The sequence below is a fragment of the Palaemon carinicauda genome, chromosome 2 (genome assembly GCF_036898095.1).
Source record: "Palaemon carinicauda isolate YSFRI2023 chromosome 2, ASM3689809v2, whole genome shotgun sequence".
Lineage (NCBI taxonomy): Eukaryota > Metazoa > Arthropoda > Malacostraca > Decapoda > Palaemonidae > Palaemon > Palaemon carinicauda.
In genome coordinates this window covers 137,049,969-137,063,312 of record NC_090726.1, presented here as the reverse complement: position 1 = coordinate 137,063,312, position 13,344 = coordinate 137,049,969, and the positions used below count along the sequence as shown (strand labels likewise).

The 13,344-nt window shown below is 38.1% G+C and overlaps 1 protein-coding gene across 1 annotated transcript; it reads left to right on the top strand.

Moving 5' to 3' along the window:
• Positions 1–5,357: 5,357 nt before the first annotated feature.
• On the top strand, positions 5,358–12,207 carry LOC137622145 (zinc finger protein 358-like). Its single transcript, XM_068352584.1, has 2 exons — positions 5,358–5,868; positions 10,779–12,207. The coding sequence occupies exons 1-2, from the start codon at positions 5,578–5,580 to the stop codon at positions 11,868–11,870; spliced, it is 1,383 nt and encodes a 460-aa protein (XP_068208685.1). The 5' UTR covers positions 5,358–5,577; the 3' UTR covers positions 11,871–12,207.
• The last annotated feature ends 1,137 nt before the right edge of the window (positions 12,208–13,344 follow it).

The following is a 13,344-nucleotide window of genomic DNA, read 5'->3' as shown; positions in this document are numbered from 1 at the left end:
GTTTGAGAGTCTTCTATGAGTGACAGAGGCAAAGGACCAGACAATACCCTAGACTAGAGACCAACCATATATAGGCTACAAACGATCAGTACTCAAGCTAGGACCAAGGAGGGCTAGGTAATGATTGGCTTAGAAGGTAGACTTTTACGCTTCCCCAAATAACCCCCTTCTCCTTAGTTCACATGGCTGACGAGGTTTCGAACGCTTGTGAAAACTTCTAGTAAGCTTGATTCGAACTTCCAATCCTTGACCTTGGGCTGATAGAAAAAATCCTGTTGGCCAGTGGTGAGAGAGGCTAGCCCAGGTTGAACAACGGCTAGTCTAAACTGGGATTGTATCACACGTAGACTATTGATTCTACACATAAAATTATTCCCAATCATAACTGATATTTAGATCGATCCCCAGAAGTAATCTACGGCAATAAACTTCCTTATGCAGTTTGTTTGTTTGGGAGAGAATGTAAGATAGTGTTAAAGAAATCCATTCTTAAATCCTCTTGTATTGGGAATGTAAGGCTATAACGTGGAAAATAAAAAGTTAGATTTTTTCTTCAGAAAGATATAGAAAACAAGTAGCCTACATATTAATTAGATGCCCAATTTAGAAAATAACACGCACATGCTTTGGATTATATGAAGGTAAGGTATTTGGCAAATAAATGCCTAGCGATTGGGAAGTTGCCTGACTTGCTTCGGTTAATAAAACCACGTTTTTTTTTTTTTCCGAATCCAGTTTGAACAATTTTGAAGAATGATCACATTTCTTATCATAGGACTCTTGGAGACTGCCTTGACATTAAGGTTTCTTTCGTATGAACTTAAACATCTTCGAAATACCAGACTTTCTTATATGCAGGGACCCCAACTAGTCTCGCACAACATCCCAAAAAAGTATCTCTTAAAATTTTAAAGAAGGGAACAACAAAATTTAACATCGAGGTTTTAATTTGAATGTCTTCAAGCCTAAATCTCACATTTCTAAAGAGAATTGTTATATGGTGTTTTATTCAGTTTTTTTTTCTTTCTTTCTTTTTCCAGGACGGAATGAAAGACTGTATATTTTGGTTTATCTTGTTGATTTTTCTGATTCCAATTTATATTGTGAAAGGATTTAAGTTTATTTAAATGTCGATTCCACAGATTCTAATGTTGTAAATGTTCAATTCAGTAAACAAGTCCCCAGCATGATGAAATTATAGCTTGCATGTGTGTCATAAAGATATATAATCAGTTATTACATTAGCTTCTTTGTACCTTGATGATGTTATAAAATAGTGTTGAAGGTAATTTACAATTAGGTAATGACAAGAAAACTACTAGAAAGAACTCCGTTTCTTTTAGGACACTCTTGAAATCTGGTCCTCCTAATGAACAATTTACTGCAATTTAGTATAAGCTTCATTATCTGCATCTATCCGTTACCGTAGGCTATTTTTCAGATATTTGGTATCATCTTTTACAATGTGCATTTCACACGCTCTTGACCATGGAATTCTGCACTCAACCTGTTAATGATGTACTGTAATTACTTGTGCTATTGCATTTCTTATCCTTTTTTACTAATGTCATAACTGTAACAACGTTGTATTTTTATTGTAACTCTGTATATGACTTTTAGCTGAAATAAACTTTAAGATAGTATGGGGACGCTGTAGCTGCAGCATTAGTAGCCATGCTCGGCCAACCTTGAATAAGAAAGGAGTTGGTTTTAGGGAACTCCTGCGGGACCCGAACTCATGCATGAGTGGCGTCTCTGTATGCCCTCCTTTTTCCGAACTCTTCCATAAATCAACTGACCCTGCATCTGCGTTATCAGATAAGCCGCGCACTAGGCAGCCATTGTGTCGAGTAACTAGAATGCTGCACCTTTATCGCCGATGAATCGATCGCCATTGAGTCTCGGGGTAACGAAGAATCACGGTATCCGATCCCGGTCCGGTTAAGCTGGGAGGTCGGCGACTCATAGTTAAAAGCCCGGTCATGAAGCCATCAACGTCAACGGGTATGGAGTTCGGTCATAACATTTATTGCGCATTAATGACTTGGATAAATGAGCGCCTTCTACGTTGGAGGTGTTTTGGTCTTGGATGCTAAATGGCTTATGCGCGCAGACGCTAGAATTAATAGACTAAAGAAACAAAAAGGGTCCGAGAAAATTAAGACGCAAACAGGGTAGCTTCAACTATTGTGCATTGTAATAGCAGTAGGTGCAGCTGTTTGGATCTCTCTCTCTCTCTCTCTCTCTCTCTCTCTCTCTCTCTCTCCCCCCGTCTTTAAAGAATTATCTTACAAATTTTGGTGTGTAAGGGAGATAAACTTTTAAATAAGAGCCCTCCATCTTTTTCATTATGACATCATTCATGTAAAAAAGCAATGTGCATATATATATATATATATATATATATATATATATATATATATATATATATATATATATATACATATATATATAAAATTTAATTTTGTAGCATAATCTTAAAAGAAAAATAGATTTCTACTAACACAAAAGCACTTTCTCTCTCTCTCTCTCCCTCTCTCTCTCTCTCTCTCTCTCTCTCTCTCTCTCTCTCTCTCTCTCTCTCTCTCTCTCTCTCTCTCCTTTGAAATAAAAATTTGGTTTCGTTATTTTCCTCCACTCTTGATAAGAATTTGATATGATAAAGGAAGTGCATGCAGCGGGTAAAATATATGAGCTTATTAATAAATAAAAAGAGACCGTTCAAAATCCCTTCCCACAAAAGACCATTTTATTGTGTACAATTGATGATCGAAATGAATGCCAATAGTAAAACCCCATTGTATCTGAATGAAACATCCCAATCGAAAACCCAGCGAGCATAATTATAATTCCTATCTTTTCACAATGGAAAGAAAGAGAAAGGCCAATAGGAGACACATGGTCAGCGGCGTGAACGTACGCCCAGGTAAACAGACCCAATCCACAGGTAAGACAAATAATGGTAATAACTTAAGTGCGGTTACACTTTGAACCTACTCCTGGACTCGGTAATATCCTTTTCGCAAATCGTGGCAAAAGAGGAAAAGAGAAATTAACAAGTTCTTACATTCAAGGCATCTTTGTAAACAAGTTTTTTTTTTGTGGGGGGGGGCGGCATATCAATTCCCGTTATGCAAAGGAATGAAAAAAAGGTTCATGATCTTAAGAATTTTTTTTTCGTATTTTCACGTTTTTCTTTTTTTTAAAGAGTCCTTCTAAAATATTGTCATGCAACAAGTCTAGGTGAAATGTCACTGTATTTTTGTCTCATGAGTTCAGTGGAACGGAATTTCACCTCTCTCTCTCTCTCTCTCTCTCTCTCTCTCTCTCTCTCTATATATATATATATATATATATATATATATATATATATATATATATATATATACATGTGTAGTGTGTGTGTGTGTGTGTGTACAGTTATTTTGTGACCCAGTGGTTTTAAATGTCAACTATACTCATGCTGCTGAGTATGGGTTCATTTTATCATTCGATTCTAAGACTTGTCCTGGTAAGCATATCCAAAAAAGGTCATTGGGGCTATTAGAATACATGAATCCACTTAGCATATATGGACATCAAATTCCATATACAGTAGGCTACATAGCTCGGCCTACAAAACAAAAACCGCCTATATATCATGTTATGAGGCTAGTGATGTGTGATTGATCTTGAACGAAATTTTATCCTTTTTGTCTTGATGAATACCTGAGTTTATTCTCATTAATCTGTGATGGTTTGAATCCTTGTTGGGAAGAATGATTACGGATTTGATTCATAATTCAGATTTAAAGCTTGCAATGGTAACTTTATTCGTAAGGAAGCTGTCCATCATCAGCATTGATTTTTCTTGCTGCCAACTTGAACAAACTCCAATTTCGTTTAAAGTTTTTCACTTTGCTTATAGGTTTTTTTTCTTTTAACATTGATTTCGAGAGGTTTGTTTTAATAATAAGGGCATCAATTTCATGACCGTCTTTGAAGATTTCCTATTTTTATCGATGTTGTATTAGTCGCTGGTAGAAGTGTCTGTATCATTTACCAGCCTTTCGTGCTATTGACATTTAGAATGTGAAACTCTAGTGTTCTCTTTCATGCAGTGACCAAGATTGATTGATCTGTCTAGCTTTGCATTTGATGACCTTGGCCCTTTAAGTTTAAATATCAGCGTTTGCGTAAACCTATGTACATGCATTGAGCATCCACAGATTTTTTTTTAACATAACACTCCTGATACCATAATTAGTTTAACTCAACTATATATCTTTTCATTACTTGAACACTATTTTCTTTATTTCTGAATCATCATGATTGCTCTTATTAGTTCACTTTTATTTCAGCTTTTGTATTAAATATCGGTGGTTTGACGACGAAGCCATAGTATCTCTAACCTTTATCTTTTGAGGTCTATTTATAAAGGAGTAGGAACATTTCTTTAGTAATAAAAGTTTCAATACCTAAGCAAATGTCTATCAGTTTATGACTAAACATGTAATTGCCCCCGAATATTTACAGTTAATTATATTTGTTGATAATCTTTGATAGGGCAATTGTTTGATTATTATTGTAAAGAAAAAGATATAACACTATACAAAAATATCGAGAAAGAAATCTCTTCTGGTCGGATGCACAGCTTCTGATCTCACCAGATGCAAGGACGTACAAACGCACACATATCTCGCTTGGGTGGTGGCGGGTCTTCTGGCAAGGTAGATCGAGATCGTGAGTGGGCTGTGGTGGGCCCCAGGCAGGTGCAATAATGTTAGATGAGGGCCATCATCCCCTGACCGCCCCATCGCCGCTTTTGGGGCCAGCTGAGATTAGCGGTACGACGATGTAGGAGCATTTGCCAAATATATGATTTGAAAGGTTTATTGCTGGTAAATATGAATACTTTTTAATTAGGAATATACAAGACCTGCATGTCAATAGCTTAACTTACCATAGGTATCAAAATTCGCCGAAAGCGCAATTGTTTATCACTGGCTGGAAGCCAGCGTGAGGAGCCCCCAGCCAATCACCCTCAGGCGAACCACGCACGGGCCAACACGTGAGCCGCGCGAGCCTGTAACTCCGCCTTACTAAAGCCAATTGGTTGGATGTTTCCAGAGGTGACCAATAGCAGCTCAGGTAGGCGGAGCGAGCGCTCATGAGACACATTGCGTAAAAGAAAGACACATGCTCAAGGGATACTATGTCTTTTATATGGCCCTTTTGAAATGCGGTTGGTCAGGTAAGCATCCTCTGCGGTCGGGGTAAGATAATGCCAACGGAAAGCTCTTTGCCTAATAACCATGCCCTTTTAGCACTGACACTGGGCATCAGTAGCGGGTATAGAGCAGTTGGGCCGTATGGGGATAAAGCTAGAGAACATTACAGGTGAACTGGTAGTCTGGTGCTGAAGGTCAAAGTGTACAGTACTGGACTTGTGTCGCTCGAACCCACGAGTGTTGGTGACCGCCCCAAAGAGGGAAGAGAGTGTTACTGGTAGAGAGACAGATACTTGATCTCGTAGTGGGTTGCCCCTCGACAGATCTCAAGGAGGACATCGGTAGTGAAGTGTCGCCTCCTGCTCATATGCAAGTGACTTTTTTTAATGCAAGAAAGATAAGACAGAAAGTGCCAGCCGAGATGAAGTCGACAAGCATAGATGATCCTAAAATGGAGACGCGGGTATTGATGCCTGCCGAGTTCTCCCTTGTCGTGACGGCAAGACCACTGCCGCCCCTGGACCGTTTGGTACCTGCCGAAGACTGCATCAAAGTGTGTGCTACGCGTCGCCTCCCCGTGCAGACTCGCTACCTTCCCTTCAGTGGCACCGTCAGGGCAGATAATCTTCCCCTTCTGCCGTATCTGCCAGCCATGGACGTAAGTAATCAAGTTTTTAACTTTACAACTCCTTCATATTATGGATGTGGTAACTTCATCCTGGTTTCGTCTTTAAAGTAAGATCAAATTTGCGACATGTTTTTTAATCATGAGTTATTTCCAATTCAGAGTGATGTTGCCACATCTGTATTTTAGAAGGATAACCGTTTATGACCATAATGTTATTAGGATTTGAAGTGCTCTATCAACAAAACATGAGAATATTATCAAGTAACTTTCGCTCTTGTTTGATATAAGTTCTTTCAATTTTTGTGTCGTGATTTTTTTACTTTATTTACACAAAAGAAAATATTCTCATCTGTGTTGATTTTAATATGACATATAAGTAGTCTAGCAGTATTAGTAGTTAAAAAGATAAAATCACTGTAAAGATGAAAACACTTCTTGAGAGTAATTTTGTTTATTTACACTGCAGTTTTGATTATAAAATATATATGTAATTTCTTTTTCTTTGACAATCATGAATTAAACAAATTGTCATAAATCAACTTTATGTTTATTTCACATATAAAATTCTATTGTTGTATTTTATTATTTGTGTGTTATATTCATATTACAATGTTTGTAATATATCACAGCAAGAACTAACTTTGTGTGGGAAGTAGTAATATAATAATAATGGTCTTAGTCAGGATATGTGTATCAACAATCGGATCATTAGGAAAGGAGGCTTTCCAAGTCGATGATAATTATGAAGAGTATTCGACTCTCTCTCTCTCTCTCTCTCTCTCTCTGTCTCTCTCTCTCTCTCTCTCTCTCTCTCTCTCTCTCTCTCTCTCTCTCTCTCTCATATATATAAATATATATATATACATATATATTATACATATATATATATATATATATATATATATATATATATATATATATATATATATATATATATATATTTATATATATATTTATATATATATATGTATATATATATATATATATATATATATATGTATATATATATATATATATATATATATATATATATATATATATATATATATATATAAAATATCTATGTGTATAATTGTTTTCTAATGGATGTTTGTTTGTGTGCGTGTTGAGAGAGAGAGAGAGAGAGAGAGAGAGAGAGAGAGAGAGAGAGAGAGAGGAGAGAGAGAGAGAGAGAGAGAGAGAGAGAGAGAGAGAAGGCGAGTAGCTTTGGTACCTGAAATTTGCGAATGAATGGCAGATTTTATGTTGGCCCACCTGAGGGTGACCGAGTAGCTCTTAAAGCTCAACAAATTTCTCAGTTTAATGTTGCAATATTCGCAATTCTAAACAGCAGGTATATAGCTATATTAAAGAATCGTAAACATCAGGTGCTTTTACTTTAAAATAATTTTAATGTAATTGGAGAATTTGTAGTTTCCTTATCCCTTAATCAATAGAGAAGATACTAAACCTGATACACAAATGACAGTCAAAATAGCTTAATATTTGATTATGAGTCTTGCATTTACTTGTAGTCAATTGTGAGTTTTTGTTTTGTCATATATGACATCATCGCGTATTAATAAGAATTTTACTGATTTCACTTTTGTTTTATAGAATAATTTTCTTAATTATCCTTTTCCTTAAATAGAGAAATAGAGACAGACTCATTTTTATTTGGCTATCAGAGGTGCTTGTGAGCACTTGAAGCTGTTAATTGCTGATCGATATTTCCATAATTTTTGATAAGCTGTGTATTCAAATTTCAATTGACAGAAAGGGAAATTTATTAAGAAACCTTTCTTATTTTAAATGACTTTATGACATTTCTTTACAGGATTTTAATGCTATGTTCTAGATAACGTGTAATTTTCGTAAAAGGATACGATTTTCTTATAATAAATTGGAAATCACATATGAAGATGAAGCTGTATGTAAAAAAAATCAACTTCTGCGAAGTCTACAGCTATAGAAAAGGTTTATATTAAAAAAAAAGATGGTCGGTCTTCCATCATGCCACAGGAAGTGATCTAAACATCAAAATTCTTATCTCTCTCTCTCTCTCTCTCTCTCTCTCTCTCTCTCTTAATCTACTTCTCCCACTCCTTCGTCATTGCGAGAGGAACAAAAAGCTGAATACACGGCAGAACCGCCAGCGGCTGTAATGCAGCGTTAACGTTATGTTTTGAACCACAGCCATTGTGAGAGAAATTGCTCATGAGTCTGTCGGTAACGGAAAGAGGCTGTAAGTAGCTGCCCCACCCAAAACTTTATTCAGATGAAGCACTCTCAGTAGCTTTATCTCTCTCTCTCTCTCTCTCTCTCTCTCTCTCTCTCTCTCTCTCTCTCTCTCTCTCTCTCTCTCTCTCAATTGTTGCAGATTTATGTCAGTAGTTTAGCCTCTCCTTATACATCTTTTTTTTCAAACTTATAATTTATTTGAAATACAATAAATATGCCATGTTATAAAATTGAACTATCAGTCTACGGATGACACATTCTAAAATTGTCTAGTTGACCCAAAACCGTGTTGGGTAATTCCCTTTTGTTGGATTTGCATAGAAAACGGCAGCGTAATATCACTCATCCCTCTGAAATGGGAGTTGTGTAAGTCACACAGATGTTACTTCGAGAGCCTATCAATCTCAAAGTCTTTCTTTGCTGTGATTTTGACAGCTTCATCGTAATTGCTAAGAACGATGCCGATTGGAACGTTAAGCATACGGAGAGAGACAAAGTGTCTGCGCACACGTCATGGCAATGGAAATAACAGAACTTGTGCTTAATGCCAACGTTGCAAAGAGATCACATAATTTAGTAAGTTTTCGCCTCAAAGGACTTTGAGTCTAATGTGGAAAGACCAGAAGGGTTACCCGGCCAGCGCTGGTAGGTAGCTACCTAAGAACAACCACAGACAATTACCTAGGTACCGTGGAGGTAGTCGAGTGGTCATGTGCCTGTAGCTCTGGGGCTGCCTCAAAGGGCCTCCTCCCTCCTATACCCTGCGCTTGACCACGACTTCAGCTTCGGGTCCTAACGGCAGTCATGCCTTCCATCCTCTCGGCGCTCTCGCTTCCTAAGAACATTATTCTACTTTAATTGCTCATGAAGTTAGCTTTTAGCTGTCGCTTTCGATGATTTAAAACTCAGATATCCTCAAATACTTGCTGAGAATAATCGGGATCACGATCTCTATCTGGCTGATCTGTTGGACCTCCTCGCACTTTACCGCACCTTCTCATTGTCTTAGTCCTTCAACTCCTCCCTCACCTTCACTTCTATTTTTTCCTGTTTCTCCCTTCTCTCCTCCTTCTCAACTTCTTTATCATATTCCTTCCCCTCCTTTTCCTCCAACTCCTCCTCTTCGTCCTTCCACATTGTGTTTTGCTTTGAAGTTTCTTTTTTTGTGCGCAGGTCACATCCCAGATGACCGCCTTAGGGCACGAGGAACCTCCGGCAGGAGTTATCACGATACCCCCGGAGCTCCCGCTGTTGCTCACTACCAACAATGAGCACTGGACCGGAGACGAGATATCATCAGAATTAGCTGCTTTATGAGAGAGAGAGAAAGAGAGAGAGAGAGAGAGAGAGAGAGAGAGAGAGAGAGAGAGAGAGAGAGAGAGAGTTATGAAAAGACAAAGGAAGAACTGATTTAAGAGATCAACTTTTCATCAATTTCTTATACATAAGTGTTTAAAAGCTCAATTATATTTGGTCGTTGAAAATTTCACCATAGATAATAAGTAGCTTCCGAATTTAAATCCGGTGGCGTTATTTATCTGCTGAAGTTATATGGTTTACCAACAGATGTCCCAGAATGAGCTATACTATTATCGGCATAATCATTCATCTGTGCAAATCTTACCTCACCTGTTTGAGTAGCCTAAAGGGGAGCACCTATTACTGATCTGCCCTTAGTACCTGCGGAGTGACAAGTAGCAACACGAGGACTCTTGACAGAAATATGGCCTGGGGAGACCCTAATGACTAATAGCAAATAGGAGAATAAATTCGAAACAAATAGATGGACGATGAGTTAGATTTCCGGTTGACTAAACAAGCGATGGATACGAAAGGCTTTTAGCTGTAGTTGTTAGTTTGACTGCAAAAGTATCTGCTACAATATGCCGTCCTGCATTTCAATTATTAAATTAGTAAGAGGAAGGTAAGGAGGGGTGGGGAGTACGCTGGCCTTATGGTTGGTTAGCCATGACGGTGGCGAAGTGGGAACGGGAGGGTATGAATGGAAAGGGTGAAATGGCGTTAGGGGCAAGGTAGGGATGTGAAAGGACTGTTATCAGGACGGGAAAGAAGTGGATGAAATGACCTTCTCTCTTTTTCTCTCGAGTGGATGTTTCAGTGTGGTGGAGTTTTTCACGGTGGATTGTGTTAAATTGGAGAGAATTCTCGTGAAGTAAGGTGCCATGATTCCGAGAGAAATATATATATATATATATATATATATATATATATATATATATATTATATATATGTGTGTGTGTGTGTGTGTGTGTGTGTGTGTATGTATGTATGTATGTATGTATGTGTGTGTAACAAAAAAACAAAGCGACTTGGGAGGTGATACGGATATTATTCAAATTCGCTGTGGACTCAGGGAGAGTAAGCAGAACAAAATGACCGTCTAATTTCCCTTTATGTCAAACAGTGAATCCAATTCGTTCTGGTTTGGCATTTCTCGATTCACTAAGGAGTGAAAAGTTTCCTGTTTTGACATCAATTCGCCAGATGTTTTGCATTGATGGTGTAATTCTTGTTGTTATTCTCATTGAAATATCTTATTGATTTTATTTTTTTATCTAATCGTTAGTCGAATGATAAGGTTAGTTCTTGCTGTAAATTAACTGTGACTGACTCAGGTACCATATTTTTTTTTTCTTTTTTTTGCATATTAATTTTTGTCTTGATTTTGAAGTAACTAATATCCTTTTCTTTTTTTTCAGGTTAGATCACGCTATGGTGGCTACGATTCAGTCGATGAAGATGGACGAAGAACCTGCAACTGGGTCAGATTCCTTAAAGTAGCCCAGTTCTACAGCCACGAGGTCAACCTTGTAGGACGCCGCGCTGGTCCTCGAGGAGACGTCATCTTCGAAGTGGTCAGAGAGATCCTCCCTGGTGGCGAGCTCTTAGCCTTTCTTCTACCAGACATGAACGGAGAAAACGCCCTTCTCCTGCCAGCTCTGACGCTCATCCGATCGTCCTTGTACCGACAAACGATCGACTCCATCATGGCAGAGGCCCCTCTCGATCTGTCGTGCTCCCTCTTAAGTCATCCGGAACCACGACCCAGCAATGCGAGTTCGATGTCGCGTGACTCCGACGATGCGTCGCCTTCCCTCTCCCCGTCGCCTTCATCGTCGCCTGCCTCTTCTACGTCTTCCACGTCGTCAGTATTCCACGTCGGTAGATCTCAGTTACAGTTCGGACTACCGCCACGCCTTCCTATGGGCCTGGCGCCTCAGTCCCCTTCAGAATTGTCCACTGGAAGCTCCTCGAGTATCTCCGCTCAGAGCAGCGCTGTTTCGCCTACGTTAGTACCTGCCAAGCGCCGAGAGCGGACGATGTTGCCCTGCAGTGAGTGCGGCAAAGCTTTTGACCGCCCGTCCCTCCTGAAGAGGCACATGAGAACGCACACCGGAGAAAAACCCCACGTATGCGAGGTCTGTGGGAAAGGTTTCTCTACGAGCTCTTCTTTGAATACTCACAGGAGAATTCACAGTGGGGAGAAACCCCATCAGTGTGGGGTGTGTGGGAAAAGATTCACAGCTTCTTCCAATCTTTATTATCACAAGATGACCCATGTCAAGGAAAAGCCCCATAAATGTTCTCTTTGCACTCGGTCATTCCCTACTCCCGGCGACCTCAGGTCACACATGTTTGTACACAACGGCCAGTGGCCTCACAAATGTACAGTTTGCGGCAAAGGATTTTCAAAGCTCACGAATCTCAGAAATCACGCCCTCCTGCACTCGGCTAAAACTCGAGTACCCCCTCCAGCGGTGCCCATGTCCCCGTCATCAGCTTCGCTGTAGCCTTCTGGTATAAATTCCCCCTTTTTATTGGGGGGATGAACCCCCCTTTATTTTAAAGGGACAGGAAATAACGAGGCTGGATGCATCGCCCATCATCTCATCACAAAATCATGACACAATGCCAAATAGTGTAGAAGCTTCTTGGTTCTTCATCTTTCATCTTAAATTGTTAATTATGATGCCTTCCTGACCTTCATTTCCAAAAGATTTTATTTTATTATTTTTTATATATCTGGCACGAACATACCTCCTCTTCTTAGTCTGTGATCTCCTATATAAGTGTGCAATATTTATTTTTGTATATACTGTAAATAATTGTTCATCAGTCCGCTGTTTGTAAAATAAATTTCCTGAATATAATCCTGTGTTTTTCTCCCTCTGAAAATGCATCTATATCTTCAATATATGGTTTAAAAGCATAGTATTTACTAGTAAACTCCTGCAAGCGTATGATATTATGAAAAAGTTACCTTTTTATCATTAGAGCATTCGCATAGGCAAGTGGTACGGCGAGACGCATTTTGCATTTTCTAGAATTCTTCTTAGATTCATCTTTTTCATTAAACGTCAAGACTAACTTGGTTAGTTGATTCATGAAACATTACAAAATATAATTGCTAAAGTTCACAAATATAAATTTTTAATTACACTTCCCAAAATGGAAAATCCAGGTAATAATTGATGCTACGCGAGGAAAGGATATATGCTTTCAATACTTTTGAAGTTCCGCCGAAGATGCTAAAAGTTCCATATGCATTTAGTCGTTTCAGTTTTAAATATGGGATATGAAGTGGATATGATAATGAACACTTTAGATGATTATTGCAGTAGTTTATTGCTTAGTATCTGTGAAACATAAAGCTGCTGCAATTTGTATGAAATTTTGACGTACTATTATTACATCAGCTCATCCCGAAAAGAAATCATTAGCAAAAGGGAAATATGACTATGAAATCAAACAAGTTTAGGCCAACTTCAATGTGGTGAATACCATCGGTACCAATAATACAGAGAACAGTACTTATTCTATAAATTGGTGATTCGATAAATTAACGAATATTTGAAGACTAAAGTTTTCTACCCCAATTTATAAAATGGAATATACCTTGAGTGTAAAACTTATTAGAATTTCATAGATTTTACCAATAGTAATTGAGCATATTTTATGGTCACTTTTGCAGAATAATTTTATATAAATTTTCAGCTCATCAGATGAATTTAGATGTATCGGGACTAAGCCTCTTAACGCAAGTACCCTTTAACTTTGTTGATCACAATGAAATAAAATAGATATAAGTTAGCCTTGCTCAAACTAGTACCTGAAAAACTCTACGGCGAGTATACTGAGAATTTCAAATACAAAAAATTGGTATTTTTTTGTGTTCCTATGAATGTGGAATTTATTATATATATAAATATTATTCTATTTGTTCAGATGTGTCATATTTGTTAAAATGAAACGGCCTTGGATGCC